General features: G+C 32.4%; 1 protein-coding gene across 2 annotated transcripts in view; it reads right to left on the bottom strand.

Annotated features, from left to right (window-relative positions):
* Window positions 1-19,345, bottom strand: part of deptor (DEP domain containing MTOR-interacting protein) — a 92,866-nt gene that overhangs the window by 27,245 nt on the left and 46,276 nt on the right. For both annotated transcript variants that reach the window (NM_001442356.1, NM_001077320.2), the window contains 1 exon segment: window positions 18,740-18,877. In NM_001442356.1, the coding sequence (NP_001429285.1) occupies window positions 18,740-18,877 (138 nt within the window).

Here is a 19,345-nt window from a genome sequence, read left to right as displayed (position 1 = left end):
ACCATACCTAACTGAATCGTGCATTGCTTCCACATTGTCAATGGTCTTAAACTAAATTCTTGGAGGGCCGCTGCTCTGCACAGTTTAGCTCCAAACACCTTCAACTCACACCTGCTTAATTGTTTCTAGTAGATTTGAACACCTTGATTATTTGGATCAGCTGTGTTTGATTATGGCTGGAGCAAAACTGTGCAGAGCTGGGGCCCTTCAGGAATCAAGGTTGACACCTATGATATTGTGAACCAAAACGATTCGTGTTATTGGTATATTGCCAGATCATTAAAAAGAAGAATTAGCCACCAATTCCTTGAAATGTATAATAGTAACCAAATTAAATCCTATTTCAAAGTACTGTACAGTCTAGCAGGGTTGGGCAAACTTGATCCTAGAAGGCCAGTGTCCTTAGTTTTGCTCCAACCCTAATCAAACACACCTGCCTGTAGCTTTCTAGTGACCTTGAAGCCACTGATTAGTGTTCAGCTGTGTTTGATTAGTGTTGGAACAAAACTCTGCAGGGACACCGGCCCTCAGGATCAAGTTTGCTCATTCCTGGTCTAACCTAGCTCAATAGGAACTACCAGAGACATAAGTATAGATTGTTTGGGCAAATGCATTTCATAAAAACACCAGGGGCCTCATGTACGAAGACTTGCAATGAATTCATACTCAAACATTACGTACGCACAAAAATGTAAATGTGCGTACGCAGTAAAAAATTCAGATGTATGAAACACTGCGTACGCAGAATACCATGCATATTCTCTTTGTACATCCGAATTAACGTGAAACTTATTGCATGTGCACGAGAATAAAAACCTCTCCCTGCCTCCTCCCCCATATAAATTTGGTAATGACTCTACTTTACCAAAACCAAACGAAAAGGCCATGGCGAAAGCAAGCAAGAGAAACTTCACAGAATGTGAATTGGAGCTGCTCCTATCGGAGGTAGACCGGAGAAAAACAGTGTTATTTGCAAGTTTGTCCTATAACAACAACAAAGGAAAATAAATAAAGTTAAGCTGATGCGGTTAAGGCAGTGGGGTCTGAACATTGCACTGTGAGTAAATTAAAAAAGAAATGGTCCGATGTAAAGGTGTAAAATTTTGTAATGTCTATTTAGGCTAAGTGCACATAGCACACCTCGTTGGATGGAGCTAGTTGAGTGATTCCCGCCCATCACCGTTTGATTGACAGAGACAACATAACTAAAGAGAGCGGCTAACAGCAGCGTGAGTGGCGTAGCTCTTAAAGCGCATGGCTTTGACACGATTGATCACAAACACGGTTCCAATCCAGCATCTGATGAACTCATTCTTCTTTCCCCCACTACATATCAGATTTTGCCTACTCTTCATCATGAGGAAGACAAGTAGGAATCATTAATATGTGTGTTTATTGTGTTAAGCGCATTTGAAAAACACATATTATCTGAACATTTATTGAATGGAAGTGTTTCCGATTCATAGCAATGTGCGTTGAGTCGATCGCTCCGATAACATTGGGAAAAACGGCGATTGCTGCAAATTGCGCTTTAATGTTTGGATTGTCAACTGCATGGTATGGAAACCTTATATACCTGCTAGACATGTGGATGATCCCGTCCCATACAGCTGCCATTAAACGGTTTACAATTGCCTCTAGGAGTCACCAATGCAAATAAAACAAACACACACAAAAAATGTATGTACGCCAGACATGAAGTTGGCGTGGACCAACGCACATTCCTACCTTAATTTCATTGTTAGTAAATCGAAATGTAAGCATAAAATCTGGTGTACGCAAAGTTTTTGTGCGTATACAGTGTTAATACATGAGGCCCCAGAACACTATCTTAAAGTATTTTAATATATAAACATTAAGAAAGTAAAGCGGAATTTCTGTTTGATTACAGCATTGTTTTTTTCTCAGCCTCAACAATTTATTGTGCAACACTTCTTTTTGCTTTTACAACACATAACTTACATGTTTACCCTCACCAGCCACTTTATTAGATACAGCTTACTAGTACCAGGTTGGATCCCCTTTTACCTTTACAACTGCTTTAATCTTTTGTGACATAAATTCAAAAAGGTACTGGAAATATTCATCAGAGATTTTTGTCCATATTGACATGATAGCATTATGCAATTGCTGCAGATTTTTCAGCTGCACATCCATGATGAGAATCTCCCGTTCCACCACATCTTAAAGGTGCTTTATTGGAGTAGGATCTGGTGAGTGTGGAGGCCATTTGACTACAGTGAACTAATTGTCATGTTCAGGAAACCAGTCTGAGAAGGTTCAAATTCAGCACACTTACACTTCTCAAACGATCCGGGAAACGGGCCAGGGCACGGTTTGGATAGCATAGTGTGAGTAGGCCCTATGTGTACATGCCTAAATGCATTGAGTTTCTGGCATTTGATTGGCTGATTAGAACTTTGCGTTAGCGAGCAGTTGGACAGGTGTAGCTAATAAAGTGGTACCTAATAAAATGGTCTTGTAAAATACCCACTATGACAAAACCCATAAACACAGATTCAATTTTGCATTTAAAAGACACACGCTTCAAAATATGAAAATCGTAGATTGCAAGTGAGTATTTGTTTCTGCATTATGAGAAGTCCTATGTTGCATAAAAAATACAAAATAACAAACTAATTCGAAAAAATATAATATCATTGTATGCACCTTTTTTTAATTGGCCGTGCTGTTAGGGAAATATTGTAAACACAGAAAAGGATGAAACATTCCAGTGATGACCTCTGTTTTTGCACACTATTAAATACATTACTAGGTATTGAACACATTACCGTTTGCATTAAAACTGAAGTACATAAGCTTTAACTTTACCCTCAACAAATTATCTTTTGTGTAAACAATAGGTATGTAATAATTCACCTTGACGATTTAAACTGGTATAAATGTTGAATGAATTGTGATACATGTTTTGAACAGAAGGGGTGCTGTGTTTTCAGGCGCAATCTTGCTTTATTTGCACATCATCAGCGAGCAAGAGGTCAGGCGGCAGAGTAATATGTCAGCGATGAAGTGTGCCAGACAAACACAAACTGTGTGCAAATACTGCAAAAAGACATTTACTTACACTAACAACAACAATATGATGCACATAAACCGTCAACACAATGAAAAACTACTGTCACAGACGTCTATATGCAAAAAAGCTAATAATAAGCCAAACTACACAAAGCAGATGATTTGCAGCTCAACTTGCTCCAATGAGTGCTATGGAGATCACACGGTGCATCAGTGTTTCCATAGCGAAAGTGTGAAGATGCTTTTCAGACTGAAAGAGAAATTATTCTGTTACAGAATTAGGTATTAGATTAGTTTTATCCTCTCCTTTTCAAAAAAAAATGTATGCATATTTTAATAATTTGCTTATTATTAAATGTTTAAAAATGTTCAAGATGATCTCTTTTTAAGTAAATCACACTGATACTTATATTAATTAATTATACAAGTAATATTAACTATTCACCTACATAACTGACCACATTTCTAGAACTGCTCGATTGTGCACATTCGCACTCTATAACATCAGAAAGATCCGACCCTTCTTATCTGAACATGCAGCTCAACTCCTTGTTCAAGCTCTTGTTCTCTCCAGACTGGATTACTGCAACTCTCTACTAGCGGGGCTTCCAGCTAACTCTATGAAGCCTCTTCAGCTGCTCCAGAACGCAGCAGCACGAGTGTTCTTTAATGAACCTAAAAGAGCACATGTCACTCCGCTGCTCATCTGTTTGCACTGGCTGCCAGTTGCTGCTCACATCAAATTTAAACCTCGGATGTTTGCCTACAAAGCGACTTCTAGCTTTGCTCCTTCTTATCTTCTCTCACTTCTGCAGATCTATGTGCCCTCCAGAAACTAGTGTTCTGTGAATGAACGTCGCCTCGTGGTTCCATCCCAAAGAGGGAAGAAATCACTTTCCCGAACGCTCGCGTTCAATCTGCCCAGTTGGTGGAATGAACTCCCTAACTGCATCAGAACGGAAGAGTCACTCGCTATTTTCAATAAACGACTAAAAACTCAACTATTTAGTCTCCACTTCACTTCCCAATCTGCAATTGCCTCTCTGAATAGTCCACTAACTGTACTCAAAAAAAAAAAAAAAAAAAATTACTAATGCTTTCCTTCTTAGACTTTACAGACCTGAAACTTGCCTATAGCACTTATTCATTGTTGCTCTTATAGTTGTGTAAATTGCTTCCTTGTCCTCATTTGTAAGTCGCTTTTTATAAAAGCGTCTGCTAAATGACTAAATATAAATGTAAATTACTTCTGTCTATTTTAATTAGTAATTTTATAATCAGTATTTATATGCCAGTGGTCAGTCCCCTGGAGCAGAGGGCCTATTGACCACCCAGCCTGATCTCACGAGTATTTCAGTATGTATTTTACGTTTTGCCAGTTTAGTGGCTAGTCGTACGAAATGGTACGATTTTAAAAAGGAGGCGTGGCACCTGACCCCACCCCTAACCCCAACCGTCATTGGGGGATAAGCAAATCATACTAAATTGTACGAATTAGATTGTACGAATTCTTACGAATTAGCCACTAAATGAAAAAGTTACAAATTGCCGTGAGATTGTGTTGGACCACCTCTGTACACACTGCTCTCTGGTTAAGGAAGGGCATCTCAGTCCCCAGTGAAAGAGTTTGTTCATCAGTAGGGGACCATGTGCAAAGACATATACCGGAAGACATAGATATGCTGATATTTCTTTGGAAAAAAAGTAAAATCCCAGCATAGTTACAGTTTTAGTTTGTTTATATTAATGCATATTCTTTAGTTTGGATTTTTATTTTTATTTTTTTTTGGAATTTGTTTTTAAATTAGCAATTTAATTATGGCAGAAAATATGTTATATTTAGCAAAAATGTGCAGCATTTAAGAAAAAAATGAAAGGGCTCATAAATCATGAGATTAGTATGAATCAAATCGTGAGTCAGGTGAATCGTTACAACCCTAATGAGCTATTAATAGGGAAATACTATTTTAACTTATTCTGTTAGTGCAAGTTAATTTGGGGAAGCCCTGTCAGAGGGGTTAGGAAATTTATGGGAACTACATGGCCGATGCCTCTTAGAGTTACTGTCAACAAGCACAATTACAGTGAATGAAGTCCAAATGGAACAGGGGTGGAACTGGCTGATGTGGCTTTATGGCCTGAAAGCACACAAACCCTCTGACCCACTCACAGCTCTTATGAAACATAGAAGACATCTACTGTGTCTCTCTGCACAGCATGTTCTGCTAAAGGAACATAACACACCACAAACAAAACTGGGAGAAAGATCTCCTTAGTAATTCATCATTGTGAAAGCCAAAGAGCCGCAAAGAGCAGAGTATGATTTAAAGAATCTCAGTAAGTCGTCTGCGGCTTGAGAGACATTTTAAAGAAGGACCATGTTATTTATCTAACAAAAACAGAGCAGAAACAGAGTAAAAATAAAGCTTTAAAGCTACTACTTGCAAGCTATGTTGATGTTACTGTTAAGGTTTAGAAGCTTAAAGACATCAATAAATCAAAGTGGACTTGATTTGCTTACGCAATGTGTGTTACTATATGTTTTATGTTAATATTTAAAAATAAGCTTATGAGTTCAGAATGTTAGCAAATGCATACGCCTAAGATACACGCAGTTTTGTAGTTAAAATGACCATGAGCAACTAAAACTGACCCTATTTGCTTACTTAAAGGGGCGGACTGGCCAATTCTGGCAAATACCAGATACCAGATCTTTTTTTTAATTTTTTGTATTTTTTTTAAAATTTCTATATGTATTGTTTTTACATGCAGACATCTTTTATTTCTTGCAAGATGTGAATATTATGATGATGATAATGATAATAGTAATAATAATAATAATAAATGTTAAGCATTGGCCCAATCGCCAATGGTCAGCTGGTTTTGAGAGAGGTCGACGCAATCAGAGGTTACGCAGACGTAATCAAAATATGGCAAGAATCTCAAACAAACAGTAAGTCCAACACAAGCTAATTGTCAGAGATGGACCATAAAAAAGGAGAGGCGGTGCAGAAATGCTCAGAGAAAGCAAAAAATTGCTCTAAAATCAGATGCTTCCAAATGCATAAAATTAACTGAAATAGCTGGGGGGTCACCTCACATCAAGAGGGTCAATGGTTCGAGCCTCAGCTGGGTCAGTTGGTGTTTCTGTGTGGAGTTTGCATGTTCACGTGGGTTTCCTCCCAGTTTCCCTCAAAGTCCAAATGTGTGCTAAAGGTGAGTTGGGCATACGCTGCGTAAAACATATGCTGGATAAGTTGGCAGTACATTCCGCGGTGGTGATCCCAGATTAATAACTAAGCCATAAAGAAAATGAATGAATGAAATGATTGCATGAATAAATTTGTTATAAATGGGTTGTTTTTGTTCCAGTCACATACATTAAATGTTTGATTATCTATTACATATGGCACTGCTTATTTTATTTTACTATCTGTACACCAATATAAGTAGTGAATGTGCATGTTTGTGGATGGAGCTGTGTCGGTGTGGTAATGTGGGCTGGTGTGGCTACAGTGCCAGGGCTGATTTTTAGTCCCTGTCCGCCCCTGCTTAAAGGTTATGAGTGTAATTTTTAATGTTGAAATACACAAAGTCTGGAGACTTTAGCGGTTAGATGTCTTCTGCTTGGGGAAAAAAGATTTAATTATAGAAATACTGAAATTACGCCATGCTATTTAACTTTAAACAAATGTGTAAAAATAAGGGCTAAAGCTAACATTAATAGGCTACTGTTAATTTGAAGGTAACAACCATGGTAACAAATGTACTGCAATCCGGGCCTATCAGTAAGTTGTCTGTGGTGCATTTTGGAGCTAGAAAACATTTTAAAGGCCATGTTAATTGTAAAAACAGAGGAGAGATAGTGTAAAAATATGTGCGAACACTAGCTTATAGAAACCTGAAGATGAAGACAACAAGAATTTTAAATAAACCCGAATTACTTACTTAAAGGTTATGAGTGTATTTTTTACATTGAAATATACAAATTAGTCTTGGGACTTTGAGCAGTTAGATTTCTTCTGCTTGGGGAAAAAAATGATGGAAATACTAAAAAGACACCATGTTATTTAACCTTAAACGCATGTGTAAAAATAAGGGGTAAAGCTGACATTTACAAGCTATGCTAATGTTAATGTGAAGGTAACAACCATGGTAACAAATGTAATTGGGGCCTGCCAGTAAGTTGTCTGTGGTGCATTTTGGAGCTATAAAACATTTTAAAGGCCATGTTAATTGTAAACACATAGGAGAGATTGTGTAAATTGATGTGCTAACACTAGCTTTTATAAACTTAAAGCCTTGACAAGAATTTAAAATGAACCCGATTTGCTTAAAAATAATTTATTTATTTTTTTTTGCTGACATATGCTAATTAATTTATGTTTGGCATACTTGAATATCAGTAGGTCGTCTGTTGTTTAAAGCTCCTTTTGAAATGAGGCCATGTTTTACAATCTTAAAAACAAAGAAGAAATGGTGTAAAAAATAAGTGCTAAATCTAATACAAGCAAAATAAACTAATGCTAAAGAAGGTTACTATTTTTAAGCTATTTAAAAATAAATCAAAACGCCTTAATTTTGCTTTTTTAAAAATAACCTGTTTACTTATTTTGAAATATTCAAATTAGCTATTCAAATTAGCTTATGTATTTATTCTTTGTTGAAGTGTTAGTTCCCAAAATCTTTAATTGCTATTAGTTACTTACCCTGATGTTGTTTCAAACCACTGAGACCTTTGTTCATCTTTGGAATAAGTTAAGAAACTCCAGGTGAAATCTATGACCTCCCTAATTCTCTATAGACAGAAAAGTCCAGAAACATAAAAAAAACATCCACAATACAAACCACACACATTCAGGGGTTCAATATAACTGATTTCAAGCTATACTTTTGTACACACATAACATCTAAAATAAAGACTTTATTCAACAGTTTCTTCTCCTCAGTGTTAGTATATTGCCACACGTTCATGAGCACTGTGCAGTGCCCATGCATGACTTCCTCTGTTTGAAACAAAGCACATTTGCATCTGCGGTAATACATCAGAGGTGTGACCAAGCACAGGATATGAAAGCATGCATTGATCAAAGCATGCATATGAAACTTGATTGAGGGTGGTGGACAGAAGGTAAATAAAGCAAACTTTTACATTAAAGTAGCCATAGTAATTTCCTAATGTATTAAGATTTTAAGATAAATAGAAAAAATAATACTTTAACTGTATATAACAGTTTGGAGAAACAAATCATGGAGGTCAGGTAAGAATATAAATGCTAATGCTAAAGATAATTTATTCAGTTTTAGAAAAGGCAACATGAGCTCAAAACAATCTCAATGTGCTTACCCACAGGTGTACTACATTATTACACCACACACACACACACACACACACACACACACACACACACACACACACACACACACACACACACTGAAATATGTGATTGAGTTCAGATAGCGCATGAACATCTGCTAGGCGTATTTTAGAGACTGTTTGGTCTGGGGGACAACTGCTCATAAACATCTTTAAAATGTCTGCTCTTTAAACATGCCTGTTCTGGTTCTTAATGGGCCCACTTAGGGTTAGCATAAGGGCATGTACAGTAGTATATATAAAGCAGAGAAATGTTTCAGTCAAATTTAATTTTAAAATGGTTGCATATGTACATTGGGTACTTGGAGTTAGTATGTTAATATTTTGTCATCTAAATTATGTTAAGACATTAAAGTTTATGCATTCCATATAGCAAACAATATGTACATAACAGTTCTCTTTTATACATTAATATGACAGAGAGCCTAAATGTACACTAATGGTAAATTACCAAAATTCTCAGTGTCAGTTCTGTTTTTTTAGAGTTTATGTTCAGTTCAGTTTAGTTCAGTTCACTTCAGATCAGTGTGGTTTAATATGCACTGCTGAGAGTCCAAACACTGAAGAACAAATCCATAACTATAAGGTTCTATTTGGCAGATCACTGATTTCAATTACTTTTCAAGAAAGACAATCAGTCTGCTTATTAATGTAATAAACAATTTAAATTGATGTTGTAAGAATATGATGTTTGAAAAAGTATGTTTTTTTTTTCTTTATATAACATTTAGTTCATGTTTTAGGAGGAATATTCTTTCATAAGCAAATTAAGCAAACAAGGCCATACTGAATATTTTTTCCAACTTTGTGTAATTAATATATAATATATATTTTATATGAATTATTAAATTAAATTTATTGAATTTTATGCTTCATGAACTAATTTAAATATTTCCCCTTTAAGGCTTAATATCAACTTTAAAAACTTTTAAACAAAATATACAATGAGCAAATGAGTGTAATGAAATCCTAAAAATGTTGCACTGACTATGTATGCACAAATAAATATATTTGACATTTGACATAGTACACTTTTTATTAACTGTATAATTACACAAACACTGTACATGAAATTAACAAAGAAACATTTAAGTAAAGAAATATTATTTTGGATGTAATTGCATAGCAAAAGCAATGTAAATACATTGTAATGACATAGTAAATAAGTTAGTAATAACATGGTTACTATGTATATTTACTTATACAACTTTAGATAACCAATTACTGTACATGCAATATTAAAAAAAAACATTTACGTTCAAAAATATTATATTGGATGTAACTACAATGTAAATACATGTAAAGACAGTATTTATAATGTAATGACATAGTAATTACATCCGAGCTAAATAGCTGTAACTACATACTACAAAGTTAAAGCAATGTAATTACAATGCTATCTCAATGTAGTAATTACAATGTTATAACTATGTAGTAAATGCAATGTTATATCAATGTAGTGATTACAATGTTATAACAATGTAATTACAATGTTAAAGCAATATAAATGTAATGTTAAAACAATACTGTAATTACAATTTTATAAAAATGTTAAAACAATGTAAATACAATGTAATGACAATGTAGCAACTACAATGTTAGAACAATGTAAATACAATGTAAGAACCATGTAGTAATTACAATGTAAGAGCAATGTTATAATTACAACGTTAAAAAATGTAACTACAATGTTAAACCCATATAAATACAATGTATTAATAATATTATAACATAGTAATTATACCCAAAAAAGTTTGTAATTACATATGTACTTATAGTGTTTACTGTTTATATTTACGTATACAACTATAATTAAACAAATACTGTACATGCAATATCCAAAGAACTATTTACATTGATTATATTATTTTGGATGTAACTACAAAGTAAATACATAAAATGACAGTTACAATGTTATGACCATGTAGTGATTAAAAAGTAAAAACAATGCAGTAATTAAAATGTTTAAAAAATTTAAATACAATGTAATAACAATGCAATTACAATGTTATCACATAGTGATTACATCCAAAATTTTGTAATAACATATGTACTGCATACTGTGTACTGTGTATTTTTACAATGTAAATACAATGCAATTACAATGCTTTCACATTGTACATCTACAATGCTACAATTACATCTTTTTGGAGCAATGACATCCAAAAAGTGTAACTACGTATGTACTGCATATATATATACACTGTACATGAAATAAACAAAGAAACATTTACATATAGAAATATTATCTAGGATGAAATTACAATGCAATAGCAATGTAATTACAATGTAATCACATAGTGATTAAGTTTGTAAATACATGGTTATTGTGTATATTTACGTGTACATCTATAGATTACCAATTAATGTAATATAATATTTCCTTTTAACTACAAAGTAAATACATGTAATGACTGTATTACAATGTAATGACATAGTAATTACATCCAAGATAAATGTGTGTAAATACATATTACAATGTTAAAGCAATATTTACGTTCAAAGCTATTATTTTGGATATAACTACAATGTAAAAACATATAATGACAGTATTTACAATTTAATGTCATAGTAATTACACCCAAGATAACTTTTTTAATTACATAGTACAATGTTAAAGCATTGTATTTACAATGTATTAACACAGTAGTAATTACAATGTTAAAACTATGTAGTAAATGCAATGTTAAAACAATGTAGTATTTACAATATTCTAACAATGTAATTACAATGTAAATGTAATGTTATAACAATGTTAAAACAGTGTAAAACAACGAACTTAATGTACTAACAATGTGGTATTTACAATATTAAAACAATGTAATTATAGTCTAAAAGCTATGTTATAACCATTTAGTTATTGCAATGTAATAACAATGTTATACATATGTAGTAAATTCAATGTTATAACATTGTAGTAAAAGCAATCTTGACAATGTAGTAAATACAATGTTATAACAATGTAAATGCAATGTTGAAGTAATGTAAATACAATGTTATAACAAAGTAATAACAATGTAATGTGTTTGCATTGTAAAAACAATGTACTAAAATGTATTAACAATGTTATGACAATGTAGTAACAATGTAAATACATAGTTTTAAAAATATAATTACAATGTTATAACCATGTTGTAACTGCAATGTCATGACAATGAAGTATTTGCAATGTTTTAACAATATAATAACAATGTAAAAACAATATAAATACAATAAAATACAATGTTTTAACAATGCTATAACCATGTAGTAAATACAGCATTATAACAATCTAATTATAATGTATTTACAATAATGTCATTTAGAAATTACATTTAGAAATATTATTTTTGGATGTAATTACAATGTCATATAATGACAGTTACAATATTACAACTGTGTAATAATTACAAAGTAAAAACAATGTAGTAATTGCAATGTTATATTAATATAATTAAAATGTAGAAACAATGTATTTAATGTTAAAACAATATAATTACAATGTAATTACAATGTCACTTAGTAATTTCATCCAAAAAAAATGTAATTACATGTGTACTGCATATATTTGTGGATAAATACACAAACACTGTACATAAAATAAACAAAGAAACATTTAAGTAAAGAAATATTATCTAGAATATAAATATTTAGGATGTAGTATGCTGCGCTGTGTAAACACAGAAGGAAGATTGCTGGAAAGAGTGCATTCACGCCTAGAATGCGTTGACGTAAGACTCCTATAGCCAATCAGAACATTCAGACGCATTAACATCCACGCGGTTTGTGAGAATAAAAGCCTGTTAATGTTTCCCAGACACATTTAGCTGTTATATATTAGTCAGATAACATTTCTATGTTTCTTCTTAATGTCAACAGTGTAAATAATTATCAATAAAATGCTTTTGATAACCCGTTGTTTGTTTACATTCAGGCTCCCGCGTGTGTAAGTAATGCAGCTGTTGAGCACCAGCACACACACATATTATGAAAATATCGAAATGCGAAAGTCTTCCTCCATATGTTTTCATCCAAATTGTTCACAACACTGATCCATACACAAAGGTTGTTATTTAGTCAAATGTTTACAAGTTCAAGCGCAGCTGTTTAGAGGCCATATCTGGTTAATGATGTCAAAATTTTCCTGTATTTTGGAACGGATGTGTGAATGGTCCTTTTCAGAAAAATTCCGTAACGTCCTTGTCTGTGTGAACAGCGTTTATATATATATATATATATATATATATATATATATATATATATATATATATATATATATATATAAATTTACCGGTAAAGTCGCTTCAGAATTTCTTTGGATATTTACTGGTATCACTGTGAGAAAGAGATTGGTATTTACAATGTAATGACATAGTAATTACAACCGAGATAAATGTTTGTAAATACATATTACACTGTTAAAGCAATGTTATTACAATATTTTTAACAATGTAATTACAATGTAATAACAATGTAAATGCAATGTAATGGCATAACAAAATAATACAATGTAAAAATGATGAAAATATAATTTTAATGTAAAAGTATTGTTATTACACAGTAATTACACCCAAAAAAGTTTAACAATATATAAAAATGTAGTAATTACAATGTTAGAAAAATGTAGTAAATGCAACGTTATAACAATGTAACCACAATGTTATAACATAATTACAATGTAATTGCAATCTAAAAAAGTGTGTTATTGCTTATATACTGCATACTTTGTACTGTGTATATTAGCGTATACATCTATAAATAAAAATTACTGTACATGCATGATTCTAATAAATAATTACATTTATAAAATGTTTTGGATGCAACTATGATTTAAATACATATAATGACAGTTAAAATGTTATAGCCATGTACTAATTACAAAGTAAAAACAATGTAGTAATTACAATGTTATAAAAATGTAATTACATTGTAAAAACAATGTAATTACAATCTTAAAACACTGTAATAACAATGTTATCACACAGTAAATACATCCAAGATTTTGTAATCACATATGTACTGCATACTGTGTACAGTGTATTTTTACAATGTAATTACAATGTTTTCACAGTAATTACATCCAGAAAGTTAGTAATTACGTATGTACTGTATATATTTGCATATAAATACACAAACACTGAACATTAAATAAAAAAGAAACATTTAAGTATAGAAATAATATCTAGGATGTAATTACAATGCGAAGGCAAAGTAATTACAATGTAATGATTGACAAAGTAATTGAGTTGAAATGATATGGTTACTGTGTATACTTACACATGCAACTATAGATAACCAATTACTGTACTTGCAATAATAAAAGAAATATTTATGTTCAAAACTATTATTTTGGATGTAACTACAATGTAAATACATATAATGACAGTATTTATAATGTAATGACATTGTAATTACACCCAAGATAAATGCTTGTAATTACACAGTACAATATTAAAGCAATGTAATTACAATGCTATAACAATGTAGTATTTACAACATTTTAACAATGTAATTACAATGTAAATGCAATGTTATAACAATGTTAAAACAGTGTAAAATCATGTAATTAAAATGTACTAACAATGTGGTAATTGCAATGTTGTAACATGTAATTATAGTCTAAAAACTATGTAGTAATTACTATGTAAGAACAATGTTAACATGTAATTATAGTCTAAAAACTATGCAGTAATTACTATGTAAGAACAATGTTAAACCTTATAATGTAAGAACAATGTTAAACCTATGTAATAAATACAATGTTATAACAATGTAAGTGCAACGCTGAAGCAATGTAATTACAATGTTATAACAATGCAGTAATTACAATGTTATAAAAATGTAGTAATAACAATGTAATACTGTATTTGCAATGTGTAAAAAATGCTATAACAATGCGGTAAATTCAATATTATAACAATGTAGTAAATCTAATGTTATGATAATGTAGTAAATACGCTGTTATAACAATGTAATTATAATGTTGAAGCAATGTAATGACAATGTTAAAACAATGTAGAGATTACAATGTAATAACAATGTAAATACAATGTTATAACAATGTCAAGACAATGTAATAATGTGTTTGCATTGTAATAACAATGTACTAAAATGTATTAATGTTATAACAATGTAATAACAATGTAAATGCATGTAGTAATTGCAATGTCGTGACAATGTAGTATTTACGATGTTTTAACAATGTAATTACAATGTAAAAACAATATAAATACAATAAAATACAATGTTTTAATCATGTAGTAATTATAACATAACAATATAATTATAATGTTTTTAACTATAAATTAAACTATTAATGTATACAAATTCTGTACATGCAATATACAAAGAAATATTTACATTTAAAATATTAATTTGGATGTAACTAAAATGTAAATACATATAATGAAAGTATTTGCAATGTAACAACCTAGTAATTACATCCAAGACTAAAGTTTTTAATTACATATTACAATGTTAAAACAATGTAATTTTGTAAAATTAAGTTTGTAATTACGTATGTACTGCATATATTTGCATATATATAAATACATAAACACTGTACATGAAATAAACAAAGAAACATTTAAGTATAGAAATATTATCTAGAAAAATAATTTCAATGCAAAAGCAATGTAATTACAATGTAATGACATATTAATCAGGTTTGTAATTACATGTTTACTGTGTATATTTACGTTTACAACTATAGATGACCAATTATTGTATGCAATATACAAGAAAAAAATTACGGTTATAAATATTTTTAATGTAACTAAAATGTAAATACATATAATGACAGTATTTACAATGTAACGGCCTAGTAATTACATCCAAAATAATTGTTTGTAATAACATGTTACAATGTATAAACAATGTAATTACAATGTTATAACGATGTAGTAATTACAGTGTTATAAATATATTTACAATGTAAATACAATGTTATATCAATGTATTTACAATGTTTTCACAGAGTACTTACATCCAAAAAAAGTTTGTAATCATGTATGTACTCCATATATTTGCGTATAAATACACAAACACTGTTCACGAAATAAACAAAGAAACATTTAAGTATAGAAATAATATCTTGGATGTAATTACAATGCATTATCAATGCAATTACAATGTAATGACGTAGTAATAAAGTTTGTAATAACGTGTACTGTGTATATTTATGTTTAGATATCCAACTACTGCACATGCAATACACAACAATGTACATTTGTAAATATTATCTTAAATGTAACTACAATGTAATGACACAACAATTACAATGTAACAACACAGTAACTGCACACAAGAAAAAAGTTTGTATTACATGTGTACTGTGTATATTTACTTATACAACCATAAACAAATACTGTTCATGCAATGTACAAAGAAAAATTTACATTTATGAATGTTATTTAGGATGTAACTACAATGTAAGTACAATGTAGTTACAATATAATTACAATGTAATGACGCAGTAATTGCACACAAGATAAAAGTTTATAACTACATACTACATCACAGATGTAAATAAAATGTTATAACAATATAATTAAAAGGTCATTACATCTAAAATAAAAGTTTGTAATTTGTTTTAATTTACAAAAGAATTTTATCAACTCTGTTTAATAAAACTAATATGACTTGTAATCGGATTAAGACTACAATTTTAATGTGTTCTAAGGCATTGGCCAAGTAATTTAAATTATAAAACATTAATAAAAGCTTTTGTAGTGAACTAATGGACTGTAAATTTATAAATAGTCACAGAATTTTCAATCAATATTTCAAGCATGTAGTAGTCCAGATTAATGTTGAAATGTTCATGTTTGAACTACTAAGCTGTTATGAATATCAATGCAAATACAACGCTCTACAGTTATCACAATACATTTGATTATTGAATTTTGGCATATGTCTAATTGAGACTTTCATCATTGACAAAACGTTGGTCATTGCTGGCCCTGCATGGGCAGCCCTCACCTAGCTATCAAGTAAGCCCTCCCTAGGCCTGCACAGGGCCTGCACATTAATCACAACACTATAACAGTTTCAGTATAAATACTTTTTAGTTCACTCATTAAACATTTAGATTTATTTAAAACGCCTTTCCAGCCTCTGTGGCTTTATTTATGTTGAGGCACAGTACATCCATACTGTATGCAATGTTCATCCTCACCAGAAGGTAACAAAGTTTAAAGTGGGTCAGATTTAGTTGTGTTAGCTGTTTGTAAGTGTTAAAAGAATTACACAAAAATAACTGTGGTACAAAAAGTATATTCAACAACATTCAATGGGCTTTAAAACAACAAAATAAAGCAAGAAGCTCAGTCTGTTGAAAACATACAGTTCAATGCGCCATACCCGAAAGAAAATAAACCTGTGCTGTAAACGTTCCAAAGTGTATTAGGAATTCAAAACAGAGAATACACAAGCTTGCAAGAATATTGTGAAAAGGGAAAATGTGTGTCCAAACAAAGAAAAACTCCACAATACAGAAAAGTTTGGAAGCTGTTAGTAGCTGTCATGATCACCATCGAGCTAACCATCAGAGATCGCTGGAAAACATTCACATTCACACGAACTACAATCCTGCCTCATAATAGACTACAAAACCTAGTCATGCATCACACACACAACCGGTTCAAGATCCTGACTGATTACACTCTCACAGCTGATGCTGCTCAATGATTACACACACATATATTCGGCTCACTTTGAGACACTCACTGCTGAGACTTGTCTACTGTTTATGTGACACTACAATGAGTTTTTCTTTGTCCTTCTTTGGTGTGTTTTTGATCTCGCCTTGTTTATTCCTTTCTGCTGCCTGCCTCTGACCATCTGCCTGTTTATTGACTACGATTCTGGATTGCTTGTATACATCCAAGGTTCAACGCTAAGGATTTTTTCTACTGGCCCAATCGGACCAGTGGTTCAGATTTTTACTTGCCCTGCCAATATTTTCACTGGCCCCACCAAGCTACAAATAAAATGAAAACGTGTCAAAATGTTTGTAAATCTAGAATTTAAATATTAAAAAAATGTTAATAAATGTGTAATGAGCAAAATTCAAAGTGTTTTGAAATAAAAGATGGCTAAAGACCGGCCAAACTGACTGCAAACTGTACATAAATTCAATAAAGTCATGGTGTACGCTCATATATGTCTGCTTCCAAGACGTTAGAAAAAAATGTTTTCCTTTAGCACCATCATTTGATGTTACCGCCATGTTGCTATCTCTTCGCTGTACTAATAACATGCTCACAACATCCAATCAGATAAGAAGAACCAAGAAGGTAGCATTTGAAGGCTTGAAAGCACAAACTTTTTCTCAATTCTAAAACTGTATTTGCACGCAATTGACAAATAGTCACAGGCAAATTAAACTTTAGTGACAAGGCAGCAGTGGCCCGATCGGGCCAGTAATGATCCTGTCTACTGTCCCGAGCATCTCACACACTGGCCCCGGGCCATCGGGCAGTCCTTATTGTTGAGCCCTGACATCTGTTTGCCTCTGTGTTGACCATTCTAATAAACCTGCATTTGGATCCGCACCCCTGTTGTCAGCGTCACTTCCCTGGTTACAGTAGCCTTGTGTTAGCCATGCTGCCTCAAAGCCTACTGAAGGCATGCCTGAAATCATTAGCTTAAAAAGCATAACAGCTAATGCTAATGTATGTGGCAGTATACAGGAAAAGACACCAAAAGCCACAATGTGATTGGCTATTATATGCTTTACATGACCAATTTAGCATTACATTTTTCCAATGGTAAGGCATCTCCCCATAGTAAGAAAATCTCTGACTAATCTCTGTATAGTTTCCTGCTTCCTGTCAGCTGACTGGCCTTCCTCCATACTGTTCTTAAATATGAGTGAGTAAAGTAAGTTCCTCTTAAGTACGCACAAAGGAATCAAATGGACTGACAGCATGGTCACTCATACACAAGTTTTCCATGCACTCAAATTGGTGAAGAGACCATTTTAATTCAATATATGTGAATAAAGTCATCTTCCCTATGAACCACTGAAGTCACAATGAATGTTTTGACAATTTTGCTTTATTTTCTTAAGGGTGAGAGGGTTAAGGGTGAGAGAGCCCCAGGATTTCATCTAAAATATGTTCTGAATGTCTAAGGGGATTGAAACTATGTGAGGCTGACTAATTAATAACTGAATTACATTCTTGGGTGAACTTACCCTTTAAAGGGATATTATAAATGCATCCAACAGAAGATGAGGCATAGATGTAATATGTCTTTCATGTGTAAACACATACTTTAAATAGACATCTCTGCAGAGTGTGTGTGCTATTAGGGAGTTCATGTGTTTTTGGCCTTCGCTCTTACCTGATTTGGGGTTGCAGAGAACAGGCGGGCTGCTGCTGAGTGTGGGGCTGCTGCTGTAGTATCCGCTGCTACCACAGCTACTGCTCATGCTGCTCCGCCGCACCGCCGACACCACCTTTATCTCTTTAGTGGGGCTTACTGAGGGGAAGCACATTGAGAAAGACAACAGTGAGGTTAGATAGAGAGTGGGTAAGAGGAAGTGAGAGAGAGAACAGCAAACACTTCTGCCTGCTGAAAAACAACATCCATGCAAGATCTGAGTAGATAGTGTTATGGTATGTAAACATCCCTTTTATGTGTATTCACTAACTGAAATAACAGTCAAGACACAGGCATCATATGTGCTTTAGCACTGCTGTTGATCCAATATGGCAAATGACATCATAAGCCCAAAGAGTTTAGCTAGCTGAATAGAAGCATCATACATGTCTTGTTTTATAATTGCTACAGCCAAACACTAATCCCACCATTAGAAGATAAACTCTTTCCAATTGAAAAAGGAGTTTACTAGGAGTGGTACTTAAATATCAAAAGGCAGGAAATAATAATCTATGTATTAATGTAAATGTAATAATATTCAACTCTAAAGCTATATATAGTATGTTC

Source organism: Danio rerio, chromosome 16 (genome assembly GCF_052040795.2).
Source record: "Danio rerio strain M-AB ecotype USA chromosome 16, GRCz13ab, whole genome shotgun sequence".
NCBI classification, from domain to species: domain Eukaryota; kingdom Metazoa; phylum Chordata; class Actinopteri; order Cypriniformes; family Danionidae; genus Danio; species Danio rerio.
The sequence above is the reverse complement of the archived record's forward strand: the minus strand, read 5'-3'. Positions and strand labels throughout refer to the sequence as shown.